The sequence below is a fragment of the Colobus angolensis genome, unplaced genomic scaffold, assembly GCF_000951035.1.
Source record: "Colobus angolensis palliatus isolate OR3802 unplaced genomic scaffold, Cang.pa_1.0 Scaffold156, whole genome shotgun sequence".
Taxonomy (NCBI): domain Eukaryota; kingdom Metazoa; phylum Chordata; class Mammalia; order Primates; family Cercopithecidae; genus Colobus; species Colobus angolensis.
In genome coordinates, this window is record NW_012114666.1 from 537,582 (window position 1) to 560,966 (window position 23,385).

A 23,385-nucleotide genomic window follows, 5' to 3' on the forward strand; every position below is an offset into this window, starting at 1 on the left:
TTTTTTGAGATGGAGTCTCGCTCTGTCACCCAGGCTGGAGTGCAGTGGCGCAATCTTGGCTCACTGCAAGCTCCACCTCCCGGGTTCACGCCATTCTCCTGCCTCAGCTTCCTGAGTAGCTGGGACTACAGGCGCCCACTACCACGCCTGGCTAATTTTTTTGTATTTTTACTAGAGACGGGGTTTCACCATGTTAGCCAGGATGGTCTCGATCTACCTGCCTCAGCCTCCCAAAGTGCTGGGATTACAAGCATGAGCCACCGCACCGGCCCTTCCAGTGGTATTTTACCACTTCATGTATAGTGTAAGGACCTTATCATAGTGTGCCTTCGTTTCCCCTTTGCTGGTCTTTGTTATTTTTGTCATGCATTATATTATATACATGTTATATATCCACAATAATAATAAAGTGTTATTTTTAACTTAAATAGTCAATTATTTCTTAAAGAGATTTAAATAATAACAAACATTTATATATCTATGCATGTAGTTATCACTTCTGGTGTTCTTTATTCCTTTCTGCAGATTCACATTTCCATCGGATTTTCTTTATCATTTCTTATAGTTCAGATCTGCTGGTGATAGATTTTTTGAATGTCTAAAACAGTATTCATTTTTAATTTCCTGTCTTTGGATGGTCCACAGTTCACAGTGGCTTCCTGGGCTTGTGGGTCCACTCTCTGGGGAAGGCCCCGCACCTTAGGGTACCCCCGCCCCTGGCCTGCTCCACTGATCAGTATACTGATGGAATTAGCTGTTGCAGAGATCTTGACGTTTCTCCTCAGTAGGCCTTCTGTAGCTCTAGCTCAGATCATGCTTATGATGGGAGATCGTCACTTGGTCCTGCAATGACAATCACATTATCTCCCCCCATGGCTAGAGCTTCGTCTGTGTAGAATGCCAGAGTGCACGTCATTCGTCTGTTGCTTGCCATCTTGTGGTGGGACTTTTCTGAGTTGAGTCTCGGCCTGTTCCTCAGTCTTGGGCTGACTTAACTCTTCTCCTGTACATTGCTCAGGCCAGTGGACTGCAGTGATTTCTCTTTCCTTTTGGTAGCTGCCACTTCTGACTCTATCTTGGTTCTCTTGACCAGTTCTGCCTACAGAGGGATGCAGTCTCCCCACCTCCTCCTTTCCTTACTCCCCTCAAAATAAACATCTGTAGATCTTTCTCATTTTACAGATTTTATGGTTAATCAGCACAGGGAGATAGGAGAGTAAAAATAATAAATGTGGAGAAATATCTGAATTTAAAAAATTATCTCAAGGCTTTCCAAGAGAATTTCTGCAGAATTTCTAGTCGGCGCTTCCTCATTCAGTCATTAAGAGGCCATCAGATGCCTCTTCGGGCCTTTCTTTTCTATCTTTATTGGTCCCTTAGTTCCCTTCAACTGTCTTGAGCTTTTATTCCAAGCCTGAGGAACCAGTCAGAACACAAGAAAAAGGTTTTCCCTTATTCTTAAGTGGACATTTTCAAACTCTGATGACTACCTGACTAGAAGATGCAGGCCTCCTTTCCTGTAGGACTGTGGCCCACATTGGAATGGCCATCGCTGGGCATTCCCGGGTAGCCTCCGTCCTCTTTCTGAACACAGGTTGCTCACTTTGTCTTGTGCCAAGGTGCATTTACCTGTTCTTAGCACAATGCCTGGAACCTTGTGGTCCTTCAGTCAGTGTGGCCCAAATAACCATATGCATTGTTTTTGTCTCCATAAGCAGATTATTGCCAGAGGGCTGCTTGATATCTTCCGGGACTTCAGTGACAATGAAGAAGACTTCCTAATGGTAATAGAGATTATAGTCAGATTGTCAGAAGATGCAGGTTTGTATAAGTATTGTATAATTTAATTTTTTCCTTATAAATTTCTAAGAAATTATGTGTAACCAATAATAGCTAATTTTTAAAAAACCTATTTGTTAATCAATAACCTTTAAGCAATTTCTAACATGAATGGATTTTTTCTTGAAGAATATATATCTTATTTGAATTTTGACTGAAATGTTCTTATGTTTAGAAAATTAAAATGATTAATGGCTATGAATGCTATTTGCCTTGGCAGTCAGGCCTTTGATATTTCTTGAGTTTTGCCAGACTACTGGTTGCTAAGAAATGCCAAATCAAAAGAAGCCTCTTGGGTTCAGAAATCCCAGTCATTATTCCCTCAAGGCGAATCTTGATTTTTCTTTCTCATTCTACCTCTCCATGATTGGTATTGTGGAAGAAAAGCACGTTGCTGTACGGCGGACATGATAATGTTGTCTTCCCCGCCGCCCCAGTAAGGATGAGTTCGATGAATGAGTGGTGGGGCTGGCCGGTACTGACAGCTGTGCCACAGCCCCCTCCTTCCTGTATTCAGAATGAATGATGAGAAGTTTCAGAAAGTTTCAGGACTCTCAGCCTTTAGAATTTAATCATTTTAACTGAAAATAGAAAAATAAGCCTTCCGTATAGCTCCCATATTAGTTTAAAATATTCATATGAATATAACACAATGCTTTTAAAAAGGCCCAAGTGGATGTTTTGAGTCTTTAAATGGATTCTCTTTGTAAATGAGTCACCATTTACAGTGCTGTAGCAATTATACATTTGTGTTAAATTTAATGTGGTATATTGGAGCTGGAGCCGCTCTTTTGTTTAATGCTTTGCCTTAGAAATAATTGGGATGCGTGGATTGTGGCTTAGTGCATTTATGAAAGAATTATTTATAATGTATACATTCTGGCTAGAATTTAAATAAGCACAACCCATAGGTCTGGCATATAAGCCATTAGTTGTAATGGCTTTTGGATGCTGGCCCAGCATGCAGACTTCTTGCTCCCTCCTCAATTTATATATGGCTTGTTATAATAGAGTTGTCATTCTCTCTTGTTTTTATGTTTTTATATTGCTGTATAGCTCATTAGCTTTTTAAGCCTGTCTGTAGCATAAATACTCTAAATGGGAAATGATTTTTAAACTGCATTTGTCTAATTTCCTTGATGAAGTATTTTAGTAAGAAAAGCTAGAAACTATCGGTATATACTATATAAGATGCCTGGCTTATTCTTCATATAATTTTTTTTAAATTGTTTATTGCTGCAGAGCCCACAGTGCGGACTGAGCTGATGGAACAGATTCCTCCTATTGCCATTTTTTTACAAGAAAACAGATCAGATTTTCCAGTGGTGCTCTCTGAATATCTCATACCTATTGTAGTGAGGTACCTCACAGATCCAAACAATCAGGTTTGAAAAATTATAACCTTAAGGTCTCTTTAGCAAATTCTCTTTGGTCTTGTTTTAGGTGATATTCATACTTCAAAAAACAACTTCTTAGAGTTAAGTGATTTGAGAACAAAAGGTCTATTGGTGTCCAGTTCCTCTAGTCATGTGGGAAGATAGACAGCACTCATTCTTATCACGAAATATTTCTTTTTTTTCTTTTTTTTTTTTTTTTGAGACGCAGTCTCGCTCTGTCACCCAGGCTGGAGTGCGGTGGCCGGATCTCAGCTCACTGCAAGCTCCACCTCCCGGGTTCATGCCATTCTCCTGCCTCAGCCTCCGGAGTAGCTGGGACTACAGGCACCCGCCACCTCGCCCGGCTAGATTTTTGTATTTTTTCAGGATGGTCTCGATCTCCTGACCTCGTGATCCGCCCGTCTCGGCCTCCCAAAGTGCTGGGATTACAGGCTTGAGCCACCGCGCCCGGCCTTCTTTTTTTTCTTTAACCTATGGAAATTTTCGAACACATGTAACAGTAGAGAGAAAATGAAAATGTACGCCCACATGCCCTACACCTAGCATCAACTGTTGTTAACATTTGACCTGGGCGGGCGTGGTGGCTCACGCCTGTAATCCCAGCACTTTGGAAGGCTGAAGCAGGTGGATTACCTGAGGTCAGGAGTTTAAGAGCAGCTTGGCCAACTTGGTGAAACCCCATCTCTTCTGGAAATACAAAAATTAGCCAGGCAAGGTGGTGCATGCTTGTAGTCCCAGCTACTCGGGAGGCTGAGTCAGCAGAATTGCTTGAACCCGGGAGGTGGAAATTGCAGTGAGCTGAGATCGTGCCACTGCACTCCAGCCTGGGCGACACAGTGAGACTCTGTCTCAAAAAAAATAAAAACAAAAAAATTTTGATTAATCTTTTTTCCTTTATCTTACCCAGATAAAATCCAATCCAGACAAAAGAATTTGTAGACACCATCTCATTTCAGCTGTAAATACTTTTTACTATTAGTCTCTAAGAAATAGACTCTTTTTAAAAAAACATAATGATAATATCATTAATGCAAATATAAAAATTATCAGTAGTTATCTAACGTCATCTAATATCTAGTCATTGGTCAAATTTCCCAGTTTTCTCATAAGTGTGTGTTTTTGCGGAGAGGCCGTTCAAACCAGAATACAAACAAAGTCCACACATTGAATCTAAGTGATACAGGTCTCTTAGATCTTTTAAAATTTATAACGTTGCCCCTCCCTACTTTTTTCCCTTGCTATTTATTTGTTGAGAAAGCCAGGTCATTAGTTTTATAGAATTTCCCACATTTGGGATATGGTTTATTGCATCTCTGTAGTGTTAAGATGTTGCTCCACTCCCGGCATTTCTTATAAACTAGTAGCTAAGTTGGAAGCTCAGCCAGACTCAGATTTTTTATTTTAGTGAGAATACTTTGTAGATGGTTTATGTTTTCCTGCTGTATCAAATTGAGGGCAGAAAAGCTCTGGATGGTTATCTTTTCCTAATGGTGAATTTGGCCACCTTTTCTGTAAAGGTGGCCAAACTTCTACAAAGTTCCCCATCATCATATGGGCAACCATTGGTGATGGTTGCCCTGATCCAGTATCTCATTAGAGGTTGTAAATTCTGACACACTAATTCCAACATTTCTTTTTAGTTTAATAGCTAGAGTTCTTCTGTAAAGACTTTCTCTATCAACTATTTGATAGCCCTGAAAACCTGTTTGAATAGGAAAGACAGAATAAATGCTTTATTTTATCCATGTATTTACCAGTTTCCAGAATCATCGTTGGCGTTTTGATAATCTACAAAGGTTATCAGTTAGGTTTTAAAATTTTTTTTAAAGTATTGTTAGGAACTCTTGCATTTTAACATAGTAGTTATGTTTCAAACTGTTATAGTACTTATTCTTTTTTTTATTATTATTATACTTTAAGTTGCAGGGTACATGTGCACAATGTGCAAGTTTGTTACATGTGTATACATGTGCCATGTTGGTTTGCTGCACCCATCAACTCGTCATTTACGTTAGGTATTTCTCCTAATGCTATCCACTACTTATTCTTTTGGATGATCAAGTTGTTCCATCTTTGAGTTGCAGCCCTTCAAGTTGGCTCCAGAATCTTTTTCAGCATGACCCAGTAGACGGTGGTAGTGCACCTTGACCTGGGATCAACCATTTCTCCAAGAGCCCAGCTTCCTTTAGGAGGCAAATAATAAGAAAATGGAATGTGGGTACTGGGGGGCACTTGTTGCTTCTAGTGACAGAATGATTTTTTTAAAGATAAAAATTCTTCGAGTTTATCTTGATATTTCCAACTCAAACTTAGCATTATAGCGCTTTTACTTCAATTTTATTTGTATCTTTTTTCGCTTGCGTGATATAAATCCTACTTGATGACGTTAGCATACATGTGTATGTCTGTGTATCCAAAATAAAAGTCCCAGTATTACTAACAATATGATGGGATTACTGAACATAGTTTAACATTTCTTTGTAATTCCTTTTGTTTTTAGGCCTTGTCCTGCTAGAGGTACCCAGTCATATTCATGTTACTGTGTTTTAAAGTCACTTGCATTAATCCTTCTCTTTGTGGTTAAGCTACCACCTTGATATATAGTTATTCTCATTTGTTTTTTTATTTTTAGGAATTGTTTTAGCTTGTACATTTTGATTTATAATTATTTAAAATGTTTAGTTGATTCCAAAGTCAAAACTGTAAAACAAAGCACGTTCAGAGAAGTCTGACTTCTGTCCCTGGCCCCTACTTCTTCTCTCCCTCCCCTGTAGGTAACTATTTCTTTTACTTTTTGGTTGGTTTTGATTCTGAAAACACACACACACATACGCACACGCGCATGCACATACATGTAAACAACTGAGATGATGTTCTTGTGTTCTGCACACCCGTGCCCCTTTCTTGGGTGTGGAGGGCTCCCTCTTCCTGCTGCCCCATGCTGTGTGCTCTGTGAGCACCCCGAGAGCAGGCCCCAGCATCTGTGGCATCCTCACTCCTTTCTTTGCAGTGTAGTACCCCACTAGGGGAACAGAGCAGAACTTATTGATGGACATTTGGGCTATTTCCAGTCTTTTGCCACTTTGAAATTGCTGCAGTGAATAGACTTGCATCATTTCTCTTTGTACTAGTGTATTTGGGGATGATTTTCCACTAAAGGTAAATTTATTTGATTTTTAATGATACACCATGTTTTCATTATCATTATTGTCAAGAGATTCTAAAATTTTGGGTTGTATTTCTCCCTTGATCCAAGCATTTTAAAAAGAGCAAATCCTCATTTTGAACTGGTAAGCAGTGTGACAGCATCAAGTGGAGTTTTCAGATAAGGGAAAAAGTCCTCTTGTTTCTACTGTCCTAACATTTGGTATTTTGATGATTTTTGCATTTTCCTCTCTAGGTGCTAACATTCTTTTGCACATAGGTATAATCATAATGTGATACAGTTTCCCCATTCATTCATTTATTCGGACAGTTTCTTAGTACCCATTATGAGCCAAGCACAGTGCTTCATGCCTGGGGATGGGGAGCTGAGCAGGACAGATTTTCTGCCCTCAGAAAGCCCCCCGTCACAGAAGCAGTAAAACTCTCTTTCCTCATAATTGTCATATTTTTAATTTTGTTGAATACTTAAATTTCGTTCAGGTTTCGTGTGTGTGTGGTGTGTGTGTGTGTGTGTGCGCGTGCTGTAGATGCAGTGAGCGTCAGGATACGGTTTTGTTCTTTTATTGACTTTTCTTTTTCCTTTGGATTCTTGAAAAAGATTACGCTGAGTCAAGAGATTTCTTGACCTTTGTCCAGTAGCATTGCTGTATCTTCTCTTCCAGAAAGGCAGAGGCAGGAAGCATGGTTTTGACTCCAGAATCTAGCATGGTGTCTGACACCTAGTCTGTGTTTGCTGAAGAGTCATATTTATGGCCAAGAGCAGGCTGCTCCCATGGTCAGCCCAAGCAGTGTCTGACCCAGCTTCCCAGTGTCTCCAGATCTGCCACACCTCTGCACTCCCACTTCCACTACAAACACAGCTTGCCCTCCTTTTTTTGCTCCCCTGCCTTGGACCTTCCTGTCCCCGTGGCCTCTGGCTCCGCAGCCCCTATTGCCTTCCTGCATTTACTTCCTGTTGTTCCTCAGCAGCTCCCCCTCTTGTCCCACCCTTTCAGGCCTGTCCCTGCCATCACCCCTCTATTTACTTGTCCTTTTGATGGTGCTTCTGCCACACTGGCTCTGCCTGTCCTCCTCAGCCCTTCAGCGTCCTCCGCTGCTGGTTGCTGAGCTTGATGGAGGGAGTCCTGTTGTGCATTGGTTGGTGCTGTTGCAGATTGATGGGTTCCAGTCACGGCTGGGTTTGCAGCATTGCTTGGCAGTCCTTTCCCTTGTCCCTTATCAACTGCATTTCCCATTATCCTTTGCAGTTCTCTTAGACCTTTGCCATTTCATCAGGCCTCCTCCCCTCTCCCTGCCTCGTGCCAAGCAGGTGACCTTGCCTTTTACATCACAGAGCAAATAGAGGCCTTCAATCTTCATCCCCTATCTCCGTGCAGGGAACCACCACCTACTTCACACACTCCCCAGAGCTGCCACCCAGGAACTGACTTTTCCCCTCACCTCCTCCATCCAGCTAGAGCCAAGTCTTGTCTCCTTTGTTTCCATCAAAAGTACCTAACCCCTTGAGGGCACCTGCTCCTCTTCATTCCCACCGGGAGTAAACACAGAAAAGTGCTGAAGTTCTTTCTCACTGACCTCTCATTCCCTGAGGCACAGCCCAGACTTCTTCCTGGGCACCTGTCCCTTTCTGCCCTCGACTGTCCTGGCATCTGCCTGTCCCCTCTGTTCCTATGATTCTGACTTTCTTGCCCTTCCCAAATGCCCCCTCCTCTCTTCTGTCAGTCTCTGTCTTCCCTTAACAGATGCTGACTCTTTAGGATATTCACAATGGGGGCCGCTGAGAACACCCAGAGGTCCCCGATTAGGATTCTTAATTCGGCATAGATGAAGATTCTTGTGCATGTGGGGATGGGATGGGCGTGCTAGGTTCCAGCCAGCATCTGCATCTCAGGCCAGCTGGCCCTTCTCTGTTCATCAGCAGGTACTTTTCATGGTCTATGAACATGTGAGGCATAGAATTCACAACATTGGGGGTAATATCAGTGCTATTGCCAGGACTACTGCTACCACTCACAGCACCCCTTTTTTGAGTTGTCGCTGTGCTCCAGGGCTGTGCTTCAGACTAGCTTGGCTTATCTCCTTTCCTCTCGTTCACGCCCCCCCCGACCCCCCCGTGTAGTATGGGTGAATTGCTGGTTAAGCAGAGAGGTGTGCTTGTGGATGCTGAGTCGCAGCTGGACTGGAGAAGGCAGGAGGCTGGATGTCTGATTTCATGAGGCTGCCTGTTGTATGCTGTGGGACTGGGGAGGCTCTTCTAAAGCCGAGGATTGTATTTTGTCAGTTTCCGTGACAGGGTTTGGCACCTGGTAGTTTCAGTAAAGATTTGTAGACCTGAATCAGCTGCACACACTGTTTGATAATGTAGCCAGATTTCTTCAGTAGTCCTGAACTCCTCCCCTCTGTCTCACAGGAAGGGATATCCCACCCTGCTTTGAAGTCTCATGTCTTAGTTTCTCTCTGTGGTCCCATCCGGTTGTCTCAGAGCTTGCTTATTTTTCCAGCTTTCTTATTTATTTCTCATTTGATTATAATCAGTCCTCAGTCTCCCTGCTCTCTCTGTTCCTTGGCCTTGACTCAGAGCTTGTGGCCCATTCCTTCTCCTACTGCCAAGCTTTTTGAAAGAGGAACCTTCACTGCCTCTACCTCTGGGCTCTTCTTCTGGCACCAGCTCCTTGTGCAGCAGCTGATGCTTTCCGGAAGCTGGGGGATAGGTATCTTGCCACGGACTCAGTGAATCTGCTCATTGTAAAATCCAGTGCTTTTTTTAAAATTAGAGTTCAATGTTTAAAATATTACGAGATACTTTAATCACACACGAGAAAAATGTGTAATTGACACCCATATATCCACCATTCATATCCAGCAAATGTTAACATTTTGCAATTTTCTGCATATCCTTTTATTTTTTATTTAGAGGTTACAGATATGGTGGCAGCTTCTCTGTAGCCCTCCTGCATCCCATTCTTCTCCCTCCCTCCCCTTCCTGAGCCTGGCATGAGACATTCTCACCAGGTTTTCACAGTCACACCACTTGTGTAGGTGGCCCTGAATAAGAGAGTGTCTTGTTTGGGTGCTTGAAAGCTTGCACAGACGCCATCATTGCACCGTGTGTTCCATTCTGCCGATTGCATGACTCGTTTGTGTCTTAGACCCCTCCACATTGATCGGGATAGCTGCTGGTCATTCATTTTAGCTGCTTTATAGTATTGTATTTATATTTCTCCCACAATTTCTTTATCTATCCAGTGACATCTCTTCTTTTTTTCTTTGACCCATTTGCACCATTTGTCACTGTTGACCAGTTTTGAGTGTTTTCACCTTTACTGGATCCCTCTAGGCTTTTAATGTTGCTTCACCCGAGACAGTGGGATGCAAAGGTAACTGGACACACCCCTTGCTGGGATCCTGTAAATATTTCTCTCCTTTGGCTTCCAATAATCATGGTTGTACTAACAGTACCAGCCAGTATTCATTTAGCGCATGCCATGTCCTAGACACCATCAGAAGCCTGTCACTCCTTTCATCCCCACAACAAGCTTATGAGATAGATACTATGATTATCCAGTTTTATGGATAGGAAACTGAGGCTGAGAGAGGCCAAGTCACTTGGCCAAGATGACTCATCTAGTCACTTGGAGGATCCAGATGGGGGCTCAGCATTCAGACCCCACAGCTGTAGCCTGTACCCACTGCCGTGTTAGCTCTTGAGCTCCAGGCCTCTTCCCTGCCTCTGCCTGCACTTCTTGTTTGGGTCTTCCCCAGTCTCCATCATTAGCCCGATCCTCTCCTGCCCCTAAGAGTTGCTATTTCTTCTCTAGGATATCATCTTTGGTCTCCCTTTCCTTATGGTATCAGGGTTCCCACCATGGTCTCTCTGCTGCTGTGGCCCTAGGGAGACTCTACACACAACTGAACACTAGACTGCTATCTCTCCCCCAGGTCTCTGGAGTCTGTGAAACACTGCCCTCCATTGCCACAGCCCACTGGATGGCTCTGTCTAGATGTCCAGTGAATCCCATAGAGTTTAGAGACTCTAGCGTCCAGCCCTAGTCTCTCTATCCTCTATCTTGCTCTGGCTTCTGTGATTATCCTGGGTAGTCATTCTTAGCTCTCTTTAGCGCTGTCTCTCACACCTGCCCTCTTCTTTCTGTCCCCGGCCCTGACATCATGCCTCATGAAAGCCTGTGGTGGCCCAGGAGCCCCTCACCTGCTCTCTCTTGTCAGAACCACTTTAGGTTTCCAGAATGTCACCCTCCCTGAAGCCGAGTGTGATTGTGTTGCTTCTCTGCTGTTAAACTCTTGGGGGCTCCCATTGCACCTGGAGTGGTCACCAGAGGTCCTAGTGGGATCTGGCACACTTTTCCTGGCCTGATCTCAGCTTGCCCTTCATCCTCCCATTCTGCCATCTGGAACTTGTCCTACTTCTTCAGAGTATTTTGCCCCAGAGTTCATCACCTTGCACCTCAGAACATGCTGTTTGTTCTCTGGCCCTGTAAGGCCTTCTCCCCTCCTACCCTTGCTCGGTGGATTCATTTCCTGGAGCTGCTGTAACAGCGCACCACAGACTGCAGCTTAAAACAATAGATGTTTCTTTCCTCCCAGTTCCACAGATGGGAAGTGCAGCGTCAGGGGGTTGTCAGGATGGGTTCCCTCTGGGTGCTCTAGGGGAGAATCTTTCCTTCTGCTTCCAGTCTCTGGCGGTTGCCAGCTTCTTGGGCTTGTGGCCACATCTCTTGAATCTCTGCTGCCAACTTCACACGGCTTTGTTAGTGGCTCTTTCTTGGGCCCCTTCCCTGTGCGTTCTGTTGTACCAGACATAATTCCCATCTCAGGTGTGGCGTGCCAGGGTTTACAAAGTCTCAGGAGGATGCTGCAGAGTTTTCCAGTCTCTGCCTACAAAGGAGAAAAGGTGCGAAGTCATCCACTGATTCAGCAGATCCTTACCGAAAGCAAAATTTTGTGCCACAGGCTGCCAGGTCCTGAGGGTGCACTAGAAGACAAAGTATAAATCAGATGTGGTACCTGCCTTTTGAATTCATTCTCTGCAGCAGGAGAGACAGGTGGCAATTATGAAATCGTACAGAAAAAAATCCTGTATATGTTTGTATGTATGTCAATGCAGAAATCTGGAACAAGAGCTGTGGAGGAAAAATTCCAGTGCACTAGTCAAGTGTTGTTTGGGGACCTGTTCCAACAGGGACCAGGAGCAGAGGGGCTTTGGGCTGAAGCAGAGGAATGGTAGCCAGTCAGGTAGAGGGAGTGGCCTATTCAAAGACCTTAGGCAGGAGGGGCAGCAGAAGGCAAGAAGACCCAGTGGTCTTCAGGGTGTTTAGGGGATGGGGGTGGGGGTTGGTAGGGGCTAGCTCAGCCACACCTGCTCAGTGGGGTTGGTCTATATCCTGAGGGCACTTCTGCTCGCTTGTGCTTCACCTTCTGCCTTTTGTTTCCCTTCTAGGTGAGAAAATCAAGTCAGGAAGTGCTCTTGATTCTTCTGGAACAAGATCTGATTTTCCAGCATGATATTGAAAACAAAGTGTGTCCCATTCTGCTGCAGCTCTCTGCCCCAGACAGTGATGACGAATATAAAGCAGAAGCTGTGAGCGTAAGTCTGTCCAGCGAATGACTGCCCAGCACCTGTGGGCACTGTCCCATAAGTTGACTGATACCTGACTTGAAGTATTACACGTGTTTGATTTTGGTCAGCACTGTTCTCATGAACAAGGTAGCCAGTTATTCAACCTAGGTTGGAAAAAGCTCACAGTTCAGCTCTGAGCATGTTTTAGAAGTAAGCATCCTTATAGCACCAATTGTTTTTTTTTTTTTTTTTGAGACGGAGTCTCGCTCTGTCGCCCAGGCTGGAGTGCAGTGGCCGGATCTCAGCTCACTGCAAGCTCCACCTCCTGAGTTCACACCATTCTCCTGCCTCAGCCTCCCGAGTAGCTGAGACTACAGGCGCCCACCACCTCGCCCAGCTAGTTTTTTGTATTTTTTTTTTTTTTTTTAGTAGAGAAGGGGTTTCACCGGGTTAGCCAGGATGATCTCGATCTCCTGACCTCGTGATCCGCCCGTCTCGGCCTCCCACAGTGCTGGGATTACAGGCTTGAGCCACCGCGCCCGGCCAGCACCAATTGTTTTAAGAAGAAAAGGCTTGAGAAATCAGAATGATTTGGGCTTAGCAGCAGTAGCTGGTTTAGATTTCTGTTGGACAAGATGCTGAGATTTATAGGTAAGTCCTTGAACCTACTTGGACCATGGGCCTTCCTTCTCAAAGTAAGACCCCTAGTATGGTATGTGAGATAATTTTAGGTGGTACTTAGACAATTAAGAAGAAAATTTAGTAGACTTGTGTGTCTGTAGTAATTAGGAGAAGACTAAGATAGATATGTAAGCAAATAAGAAGAATCACTGTGAAGAATGCAGATGTGGCCAAACATTTACAGGCATTTGGGAGATGCTGTGTTAAAGTATTTGTGCTTCTGTCAGTCAGTCAGAGATGTGCAGTGAAAGGAATAGTATAAATGCTCATTGTCTTCTAGTTAATAGTCTGGTATCCTTGGGTTTGCAAGATTCTGTGTCGATTTTTAAATGATTATACAGTCGGGATTTTCTACTCGCTTCTGGAGTCCTTGTTCACGAACCAGCAGCTGATGATCCAGTGCTGGCTTTTCTTGCCCTCAGATCAAGATATCTCCATTTGTCCTTGCGCCTTTTCCTTTGTGGCTCAAGGGGAGGTCGCAATGGGCCATCTCGTTTTCTTTAGCTGCTGCTCCTCCACTGACCCATGCAAATAATGCTGTATGGCATGACCCTTTCTGTTTGCCTTATAGAAGCAAATAGCTCCAGGATTATTCCAACATTTTAGGAAAAATTTGTCCCTAAAGGATGTAAAAAATCATAAGCATGGCCGGGCGCGGTGGCTCAAGCCTGTAATCCCAGCACTTTGGGAGGCCGAGACGGGCGGATCACGAGGTCAGGAGATCGAGACCATCCTGGCTAACACGGTGAAACCCCGTCTCTACTCAAAGTACAAAAAACTAGCCGGGCGAGGTGGCGGCGCCTGTAGTCTCAGCTACTTGGGAGTCTGAGGCAGGAGAATGGCGTGAACCTGGGAGGCGGAGCTTGCAGTGAGCTGAGATCCGGCCACTGCACTCCAGCCTGGGTGACAGAGCGAGACTCCGTCTCAAAAAAAAAAAAAAAAAAATCATAAGCATTAATTATGAGTATAATAAAATATACAGAAGATAGTCGTTTTCCTGTTTGGGAAACAATGACGTTAGAGAAAGGAATTATTTTCTTTTTTTAAAGTGCAGAAACATTGTACGCCATGGAGCTAAAAAATTGTATTACAGCATCAGAACATTTGGCAATTATTCTTCATTTATGTAAAAGTTTTCTTCAACTATGTGTCAAAGGTCTGGCTTTTAAACTAATTTAATTTTTTGCATATTCCATATGTTTATAAGATGAATCAGGCTGAAGAATAATTGATTATTAAAATTCAAATTCTCCAGGGTTCTTTTATAAATTTCAAGTTTCTCTATAAGAAATTTAATTTGTTTTGCAAAGTGAACCTGGATAATATCATTTAGTTGGGGTATTTGGCAGTTGAGCAGTGAACTTTGCCAACTAGATCTTCTTTTTCATTTGGAAGTTGGTTAGGCAAGTTTCCAAGGTTACGACTGACAACCGAATATCTTATCCCTAAAGGCTGATAATACCATGAAAAATAATACTAAAGGCATTTTTGCATGATTTTTATTTTGTTTTCTTTCCAGATACTCCATTCTTGTCAGCAATATTCTTCTTCATTTTTTTTGGTAGAAATATTTGGAAAATATTACAAGCCTTCAAAAAGCTATCTGCACAAATCACTTGCAGAACAAATTAGTTCACATAAATTGTATTTTTCATTCCAAGCGAGATGCTGGTCTCATTATTTGAATGGATAGGATTTGAACTGTGGCTGCAAGAACAGAAGTGATCTTGAACCTCCTACCCACCACGGCCCAGGCTGCGCTTGTCTGTTTCTCCCAGGTGTTCCTGCAGGACCTCTGCTTTTCCTCCCGTGGAGATCTGTTGGGAGTGGAATGTGGGATGTATGGTCTGGCCCATGTGTGCGTTGCTCCAGTTATTTCCCCAGACCCTGGAGGCCAAGGGGCCGTGGCGGGGTGCGGGGGGGACTTGCCCCTTGAGTATGAGAGAGCTGTGGAACACAGACAGAATCTCTTCTTTTTAGCTAGGAAATGACGATGTGGGTAGAGTAAATGACAGTGTGGGTAGTCATTATCCACGGAAGAGAAGGCCACATGTGTGCTTTGTAGAGCTCCCCTAGGAAGGCAGGGTTCTGATTTAGCTGGTCTGTGGGTAATACCCCAAACATGCAAATGCCAGTGTGTATCCATTAGGAGATGATTCAGGGAGCTGTCAGCTAAAAGGGTGATGAGGAAAGAAGCAAATTGGGCTGGTCAGATGCCCTCTGTGTTTGGGGGCTCTCTTTGCATCCAGATGGTGTGAATATTGCTACATCTGTACTGTACGTAAACACACGCTTACTCAGAGCAGTGCCATTTTGAAGGAAGTGCCTCAACTCCCAAGGAGACTGCACATCTTCGTGGACAAAATACATCTGTTCATTCGACTTTTCACTCTCATTAGAACTTATAATTAGTTGATTCTGATGCTAACAACTCTAGTGCATATATGACTGGGAAAATCAGAGATAACCAACTGCATGTGTCCTGGGTGTTTTAGATTGAGTTATGCAGGACAGGTTCCATGTTGGGACATGAGTACATGGAATCCTGGGAAGGGAAATGTACGTGCATTTTCCTTTGTGAAACCCTTCTAGAAACCCTACGCAATGTTAGTGACTCTGTCCTTGATGCAGTCAGAAGGGTTAGCTCTGTCTTCTGTCACTTAGCAGTTGAGTTGTGAAATTCTGTTTATTTCTCCCTCAAGATGGTGAGCTTCTTAAACACTGGACTGTGGTATCTTTGCACTATCAGCACCCAGCACAGTGCCAGGCTCAGAGTCAGTACTAAATAAATGTTTGTTGGATGAATGAATCGGGAAAAACTGCAAGAACTGTATCTTGTAATTATATCTAGACAGGATAAACAGGCCACTGGAGACCAATTATAATTCCTCTTGCTTGCAGGGACGCCATTAGCATTCCGAGATTATAACTCATTGTCAGTAGTCTATTTCTCTCTCTCAACACGTTTTCACATTAAGGCTTCCTCATTTTTTGTCATCATTTCTATTTTTAAGCTCATTTTTATTTGTGCATGTATTTAAGAAGAATGTTGTGGTTATGTGCTACAAAGAATAGTTAACTCCAAGCAACTAAGTGAAGATCGTCATTCCATACAAGTGGTTCCCAGGGCCAACGGGAATATAATCTCTTGTGACTTGGTGTGCTGACTTCTAATGACTCTGGATTTGTTTTATGCTGTATAGTAATAAGGTCATGCGGGTGTGGCAGATGGAGAGGGGTGGATGGAGATACTGGGAGTGCTTTAGTTGCCCATCACACTGGATACGGAAGCCTCACATCCTCATTTATTGTGGCTGTCACTTTGTACAACTCTGCTAAGCATCACATCAGAAATATGTGTCCTCTGTGTTCTGAGGACACAAACCTTTTCCTTATTTGTGTTATGGGCTAGTTTCCCCTCCGCCCCACCCGCATTGGTTTTCTTCCCCCTCTTCCTGTATGCAAATTCCAAATAGAATGATAGGTAGATTACTAACCCAGACCATTTTCTACTGTAAATAGGTGGTGCTGTGTATATAGTGAGAATAACAGACTTTAGAGACAGGAAGTCCTTCTTCCCCCCATCCCTGCCTTTCTCCATCCCTTTCTTGTCTCCCCACTTCGGTCCTTCACTCCCCTGCCTTACCCTCTTCCTTCCTCATTTTGTTCTTTCCTCCCTTTCTTTTTACTTTGTTGGGGGAATGGAAGAATTATTTCACAATTTTGTTTTTGGCAACTTTTCATCTTGTTTCAATTTCAAACTTGCAAGAAAGTTGCAAGAATGGTAATATGAATTCCCCTATACCTCTCTCTGGCTTCTTTAGTAATTTATATTTAGTTTCATTTGTTTTGTCTTTTTTTTCTCTTCCCCTCCATCTCTCCCTCTCTCTCCACACATACAGACAGATGCATATTTACTGTATTTATTATTTTCTGAGACATTTGAGACTCAGTTGGAGGCATTGTCCCTCTTTACATCTAAATACTTCATTTTTTAATTTAATTTTTTATTAAGGACAAACAGCAGCATTCATCTAAATACTTCAATGTATATATCCTAAAAGGAAGGAAATTCTCTTATATAACCATAGTACAATGATCAAAATAGGAAATTTCACACCGATACAGTGCTAATGTTATAGCCGCAGTTCCTATGCAAACATCATCTTTGTTCAGATCCCAGTCCAGGGTCCCTTGCTGCACTGAGCTGTCCTATCTCTTTGGTTTCCATTAATCTGGAACAGTTCCCACGTCTGTCTTTGAATTTTGTAACACTTAAATATTGGAAGAGTACTGGCCACATTTGTTTTGCAGAGTGCCTCCCTGTTTGGCTTTGCCTGATGTTTCCTTGTGATTGGATTCAGACTCTGTCTTTCTGGCAGGAGTATCACAGAAGTGATGTATTCCCAGTGTGTCATGGCAGGAGGCACAAGACTTCAGCTTGTCCTAATATTGGTGATGTTAACTTTGATGACCTAATAGATAGACGTGGTATCTGCCAGGTTTCTCCAGTGTGCTCTTTTTTCTCTCGGGAAGTAATGAGGAGAGTTACCTTGAGACGATTTAAGTATGCTTTTCTCCATCAGACCTTTACCCACTAGCGTTGCTGTTTATTGATGATTCTGGTTGGCATTCTGCTATGCTCCCTTCTCCATAATTTGCCACCATTTTGTTGAGGATTTTCGTATCTATATTCAAGAGAACAATTTTCTTTTCCTATTATGTCTTTGTTGGATTTTAGAATCAGAATTATTCTGGCTTCAAAAAATGAGTTGGGAAGTATTCCCTCCTTTTCTATTTTCTGAAAGGTTTTGTTTAAGATTGGAGTTACTTTTTTCCTTAAACATTTGTTAGAATTCTCTAGTAGAACCTCTGGTCCTAGAGTTTTCTTTGCGAGATGGTTTTTCATAACAGATTTAATTCAGATACGGTGCTGTTCAAATTTCTTCATCTGTGTAACTGGGTAAGTTGTACATTTCAGGGAATTTATTAATTTCATGTAAGTTGTCAGATTTATTGGGTTAGACTTGTTCACGATATTCTTTTATTATCTTTTTAATGTCTGTAAGATCTGTAGTGTTATCCTCTTTCAGTTATGATCTTGGTAATTTGTGCTTTTTTTCTCTCTTGATCAGTCTTGCTAGGGGCTTATCAAATTTATGTTTTCAAGCCAATTTTCGGCTTCGTTGGTTTTATCACTTATTTCTTTTTCATTGATTTTTACTGTTTATTATTTCCACCCTTCTCCTTTCTTGAGTTGTTTGCTTGTCCTTTTTTTAGCTTTTTAAAGAGGAAACTGTTTTTAAGCCTACCTTCTTTTCCATTTTAAGCATTTAAAGCTACACATTTAATGTTAATGTCTGTGTAATATATTAACCCTTTCATCATTGAGAAATGTCTGAGAGTAATCCATATTTTATAATCAATTATGGTAGTAATATAACCACTCTAGCATTTTATACTTATTGCTTATTTTATTTGTTTATATTTTTTTACTCTCAATTTATATGTCTTTACATTTCAAGTGTTTCTGCTTTTGTTAGCATCTAGTTGGGTCCTGCTTTTATATCCAGTCTAATAGTTTCTGCTCTTTAATTAGTGTGTTTAGTTCATTTATATTTAATGTAATTATTGATATGTTTGATTTTATTTTTGCTATTTCTCTGTTTTCATTTGTCTCATCTGTTTTGTTGTTAATTCTTTTCTGTTTTCTTTTGGGCTAATGAATGTTTTTCAGCATTGCATTTTAATTCCTCTATTGAGTATTTTAAAAAAATATATCGCCTTTTGCAACAGCATGGTTGCATTCACTTGCCTTCATCCTTTGTGCTGTTGTTTTCATGTATATTACATTATGAGCCTGCAAATACACTGTGTTAGGCCATTCTTGGATTGCTATGCAGAAATACCTGAGACTGGGTAATTTATAAGAAAAGAGGTTTAATTGAATCATGGTTCTGCAGACTATACAGGAAGCGTAGTGCCAGCATCTGCTTCTGAGGAGGTCTCAGGAACCTTTTACTCATGGCAGAAGGCAAAGTGGGAGCAGGCATGTCACATGATGAAAACAGGAGCAAGAGAGGAAGTGGTGGGGAGGGAGGTGCCATACCTTAAGTAACCAGATATGCAAGAACTCACTATTGTGAAGATAATACCAAGCAATGAGGGATCCACCCCCATGACCCAAATACCTCCCACCAAGCCCCACCTCTAATGCTGGGGATTATAGTTCAATTTGAGATTTGGTGGGGACGTATATTTAAAACATATGGTACAGTATTTTAATTTTTGATTTAAAGAGTTATTATATCTTTTGAAGAGAGTAGTAAAAAAGGAAAAAAATGCAGCCTTTTATATGCCCATTTTTACCATTTTTGGTGATTGGCATTCTTTCCTTTCCTAGATATGAGTTACCATCTGGTATCCTTTCCCTAAAAGCCGGAAGAACTTCCTTTAGTACCTTTTGTAGTTCAAGTTGGCTGATGATGAAATTTATTAATTTTTGTTTATCTGAAAATGTCTTTATTTTGTATTTATTTTTGAATGATAGTTTTGCTGGATGTAGAATTGTGAGTTAAAAAGGTTTTTTGTTTCTTTTCTTTTAGCATTTTGAAGATACCATTCTGTTGTCTTCTGGCCTTCTTTGTTTCTCATGAGAAGTCATCTGCCATTTATATTGTACTCGTATATATAAAATATCCCTTTTTCTCTGCTCATGAGATTTTTCTCTTTACCTTTGGATTTTAGCAGAGTTAGCATGCTGTTTTGTCTCCATCGAACTTCTTGGATTCGTGTGTTAAGCCTTTCAACTAATTTGGGAAGTTTGGGCTGTTGTTGTTTTAAATACCTTTTTCTGTATTCTTTTTCTCCTTTCAGTTTGTGACTTAGATAACACAAAGTTGGGACCCTTAATATTGTCCCACAGGTCTTTGAGGCATTGTTCGGTTTTCTTTAATCATTTTTTTATCTCTGATGTTTAGATTTGATAATTTTTATTAATTTATCTTTAAGTTTATTGATTATTTTTTTACATCTCTCCAATCTGCTATTAGGCCTAACCAGAAAATTTTTAATTTCAGTTATTGTATATTTTGCTCTAGAATTTCCCTTTTGATCTTTTATAGACCTTTACAGTTTCTGTATCTCTATTGTATAGAAAGTCCCTGTCTATTCTTTATGTGTTTTTTCCTTGTAATTCTTGAGTATATTTATAACAGCTCCTTTAAAGTCCTTGTCTGGCCCTTGCAACATTTGGATCATCTTGATGTTGGTTTTCATTGACTAATATTATGGATGACTTTTTTCTTATTAATGCATGAGTAGTGATTTCTGATTGGACAGTGGACATTATAAATGGTACATTGCAGAGTCCCTGGATTCTGTTATATTTTTCTAAAATGGTTTCTGTCCTAGGAGGCAGTTACCTTGATTAATCTCCAACTCCAAATTATCTGCCTTGTGAGCAGAAGCTGAAATCTGTGCACAGTGTATTTAATTTCTGACTGCTGCTTTTTTTCTGGGTCCTCTGGGATCTCCCCCACATATATGTAGTTTAGCAGTCAGCCAAAGATTTAAGTACATTTTATGCACAGATTTTGGACCTTACTTGCAAATCTCTCCTGTTGCAGTATATCTTTTAAGAGTAGCCTGTCCTCCAGTTTCTGCCTTTTGGTTGCTTTCTACTGCTTTCAAAGGGTGTTTTTTTTATGTTTTGTCAAGATTTTATGCTTTTTAGCTATAGGAGGGTTAGTCTAACTTAGACTGTGCTATTACCAGAAGTCTTGGTTCTTTTTTTTAGTTTCCATTTCTTTGATAAGATTACTGATCTGTTCATTCATTGTGACCCTATTTTCCTCTTTGTACTTGAGCGTATTTGTAATAGCTGCTTTAAATTCCTTTTAAAGTCTTCTAATTCTAATATCTGGATTTTCTGTGGGTGTTTTTTCTGCTGACTGATACTTTTCTTGACTATGAGTCACATTTTCTTATTGCTTCTCATGTCTATAGATTTTTCATTTTCTATTTTGTAGAAACTCTGGATTTTGTTATTTACCTCTAGAGAGTATTGACTTTGTTCTAAAAAGCAGTTCAGATTCTGTTTTTCCTGTAGTAGGCAGCAGCTGAAACAGCTCACTTCTTTCATCCTTAAGTTACTGTTTCTCTGTGAACCTCATCATCTCCCCTGTGCATGCATAGTTCAGAGATCAGCCAAGGATTAGGGTAGGATTTAACCACGGATTTTGGAACTTTTCTTTGGCTCCCTCCTTCCTTCACAGTAAAACTGTAGCTTTAAAAAATTTATGTATGTCTGTATGTATTTATTTCACGAGCTTTAGGGACACAGGTGGTTTTTGGCAACGTGGATGAATTGTATAGTGGTGAAGTCTAGGATATTAGTGTACACATCACTTGAGTAGTGTACATTGAACACCAATAGGTGGTTTCTCATCCATCACCCCTTTCTGACCCTCTCCCCTTCTGAGTCTCCAGTTTCCATTATATGACTGTGTTTGCCTTTGCATACCCATAGCTTAGCTTCCACTTATAAGTGAGAACATGGGGCATTTAGTTTTCCATTCCTGAGTTACTTCACGTACAATAATGGCCTGCAGTTCCATCCAAGTTACTGCAAAAGACATTCTTTTGTTCTTTTATATGGCTGTGTAATATTCCATGGTATATATATATATACACTACATTAAATATATATATGTGTGTGTGTGTGTGTGTTTTTTTGTTTGTTTCCTTTTTTTGAGATATTGTCTTGCTCTGTTGCCCAGGCTGGAGTGCAGTGGTACAGTCTTGGGTTACTGCAGCCTCAACCTCCTCGGCTCAAGTGATCCTCCCATCTCAGTCTCCCAGGTAGCTGGGACTACAGGCATGTACCACTACACCCAGCTAATTTTGTTTACTTTTTTAGAGACTTGTCTCACTGTGTTGCCCAGACTACAACATTTTCTTCGTCTTCTCCTCAGTTGATGGGCACTTAGATTGATTCCATATCTTTGCAACTGTGAATTGTCTTACAATAAGCATATGCATACAGGTGTCTTTTTGATATAATGATTTCCTTTCCTTTGGGTTTATACCCAGTAGTGGGATTGCTGGATCGAATGGTAGACCTACTTTTAGTTCGTTGAGAATTCTCCATAATGTTTTCCATAGAAGTTGTACTAATTTACATTCCCACCAGCAGTATATAAGTGTTCCCTTTTCACCACATTCATGTCAATATCTATGTTTTTTGACTTTTTAATAATGACCATTCTGACTAGGGTAACATGGTATATATCATTGTGGTTTTAGCTTGCATTTGTCTGATAATTAGTGATGTTGAATATTTTTTTATATGCTTGTTGACCATTTGTATATCTTCTTTTGAGAAATGTCTGTTCATATAATTAGCCCACTTTTTAGTGGGATTATTTATTTTTTTCTTCTGATTTGAGTTCCTTGTAGATTCTGATATCAGTTCTTTGTTGGATGCATAGTTTGCAAATATTTTCTCCCATTCTGTGGGTTGTCTCTTTGATGATTATTTCTTTGCTGTGCAGAAGCTTTTTAGTTTAATTAGGTCCCATTTATTTATATTTGTTTTAATTAAATTTGCTTTTGGGGTCTTAGTCATAAATTCTTTGCCTACACCAGTATCCAGAAGAGTTTTTCCTAGATTTTCTTTTATAATTTTTATGGTTTCAGGTCTTAGATTTAAAATCTTGAGTAGATTTTTGTATAAAGGGAGAGATAAGGATCCAGTTTCATTCTTCTCCATGTAGCTAGCCAGTTTTCCCAGCACCATTTATTGAATAGAGTATCCTTTCCCTGGTGTATGTTTTGTATGCATCGTCAGAGATCAGTTGGTTGTAAGTATTTGACTTTATTTCTGGGTTCTCTATTCTGTTGCATTGGTTTGCTTTTATACTATTACCATGCTGTTTTGGTTACCGTAGCCTTGTACTGTAATTCAAAGTTGGGTAATGTGATGCCTCCAGATTTGTTATTTTAGCTTGCTGTTGCTGTGGCTATTCTGACTCTTAATTCCATATGAATTTTAGGATTTTTTTTCTAATTCTGTGAATAGTGAATTGATATTTTGATAAGAATTGCATTAAATCTGTAGATTACTTTGGGCAATGTGGTCATTTTTATGATATTGATTCTTCTAATCCATGAACATGGAATGTATTTACATTTGTTTGTGTCATCTGTGATTTCTTTGGGCAGGGTTTTGTAGTTCTCTTTGTAGAGATCTTTTACCTCCTTGGTTAAGTATAAGCATTTTATTTTTATTTTTTGTAGTTATTGAGTTCTTGAATTGATTCTCATCTTGCTCATGGTTAGTATAAAGTAGTGCTACTAGTTTGTATACATTGGTTTTGTAACCCAAGACTTTAGTAAATTCATTTATCAAATCTAGGAGTCTTTTGGAGGAGTCTTTAGGGTTTTCTAGGTATGAGATCATATCATCAGCAAGCAGAGACCGTTTCTTTTTTCTGGTTAGGGTGCCGCCTTTTCTTTCTCTTATCTGATTGCTCTGGCTAGGACTTCTACCTGTTGCTTTTGCTTGAGGTCTAGCTACCCTGCATAGCCATGTAGAACGGGAAATGCCCTCAGGCCAAAAGCAGCATAAATGCAAAATTTAATCATTTTTTTTTTCTTGTAAGGGTCTGCTCTTTAGTTTCTCCAGAATGTGATCATTTTCCAGTGCTTACCATGTCCTGCTGTCAC

General features: G+C 41.0%; 1 protein-coding gene across 1 annotated transcript in view; it reads left to right on the plus strand.

The window, feature by feature from the left end:
* Window positions 1-23,385, plus strand: part of LOC105507991 (serine/threonine-protein phosphatase 4 regulatory subunit 1-like) — a 94,800-nt gene that overhangs the window by 49,702 nt on the left and 21,713 nt on the right. The window contains 3 exon segments of the mRNA XM_011936728.1: window positions 1,719-1,821; window positions 3,082-3,224; window positions 11,857-12,003. Of these exon segments, the coding sequence (XP_011792118.1) occupies window positions 1,719-1,821; window positions 3,082-3,224; window positions 11,857-12,003 (393 nt within the window).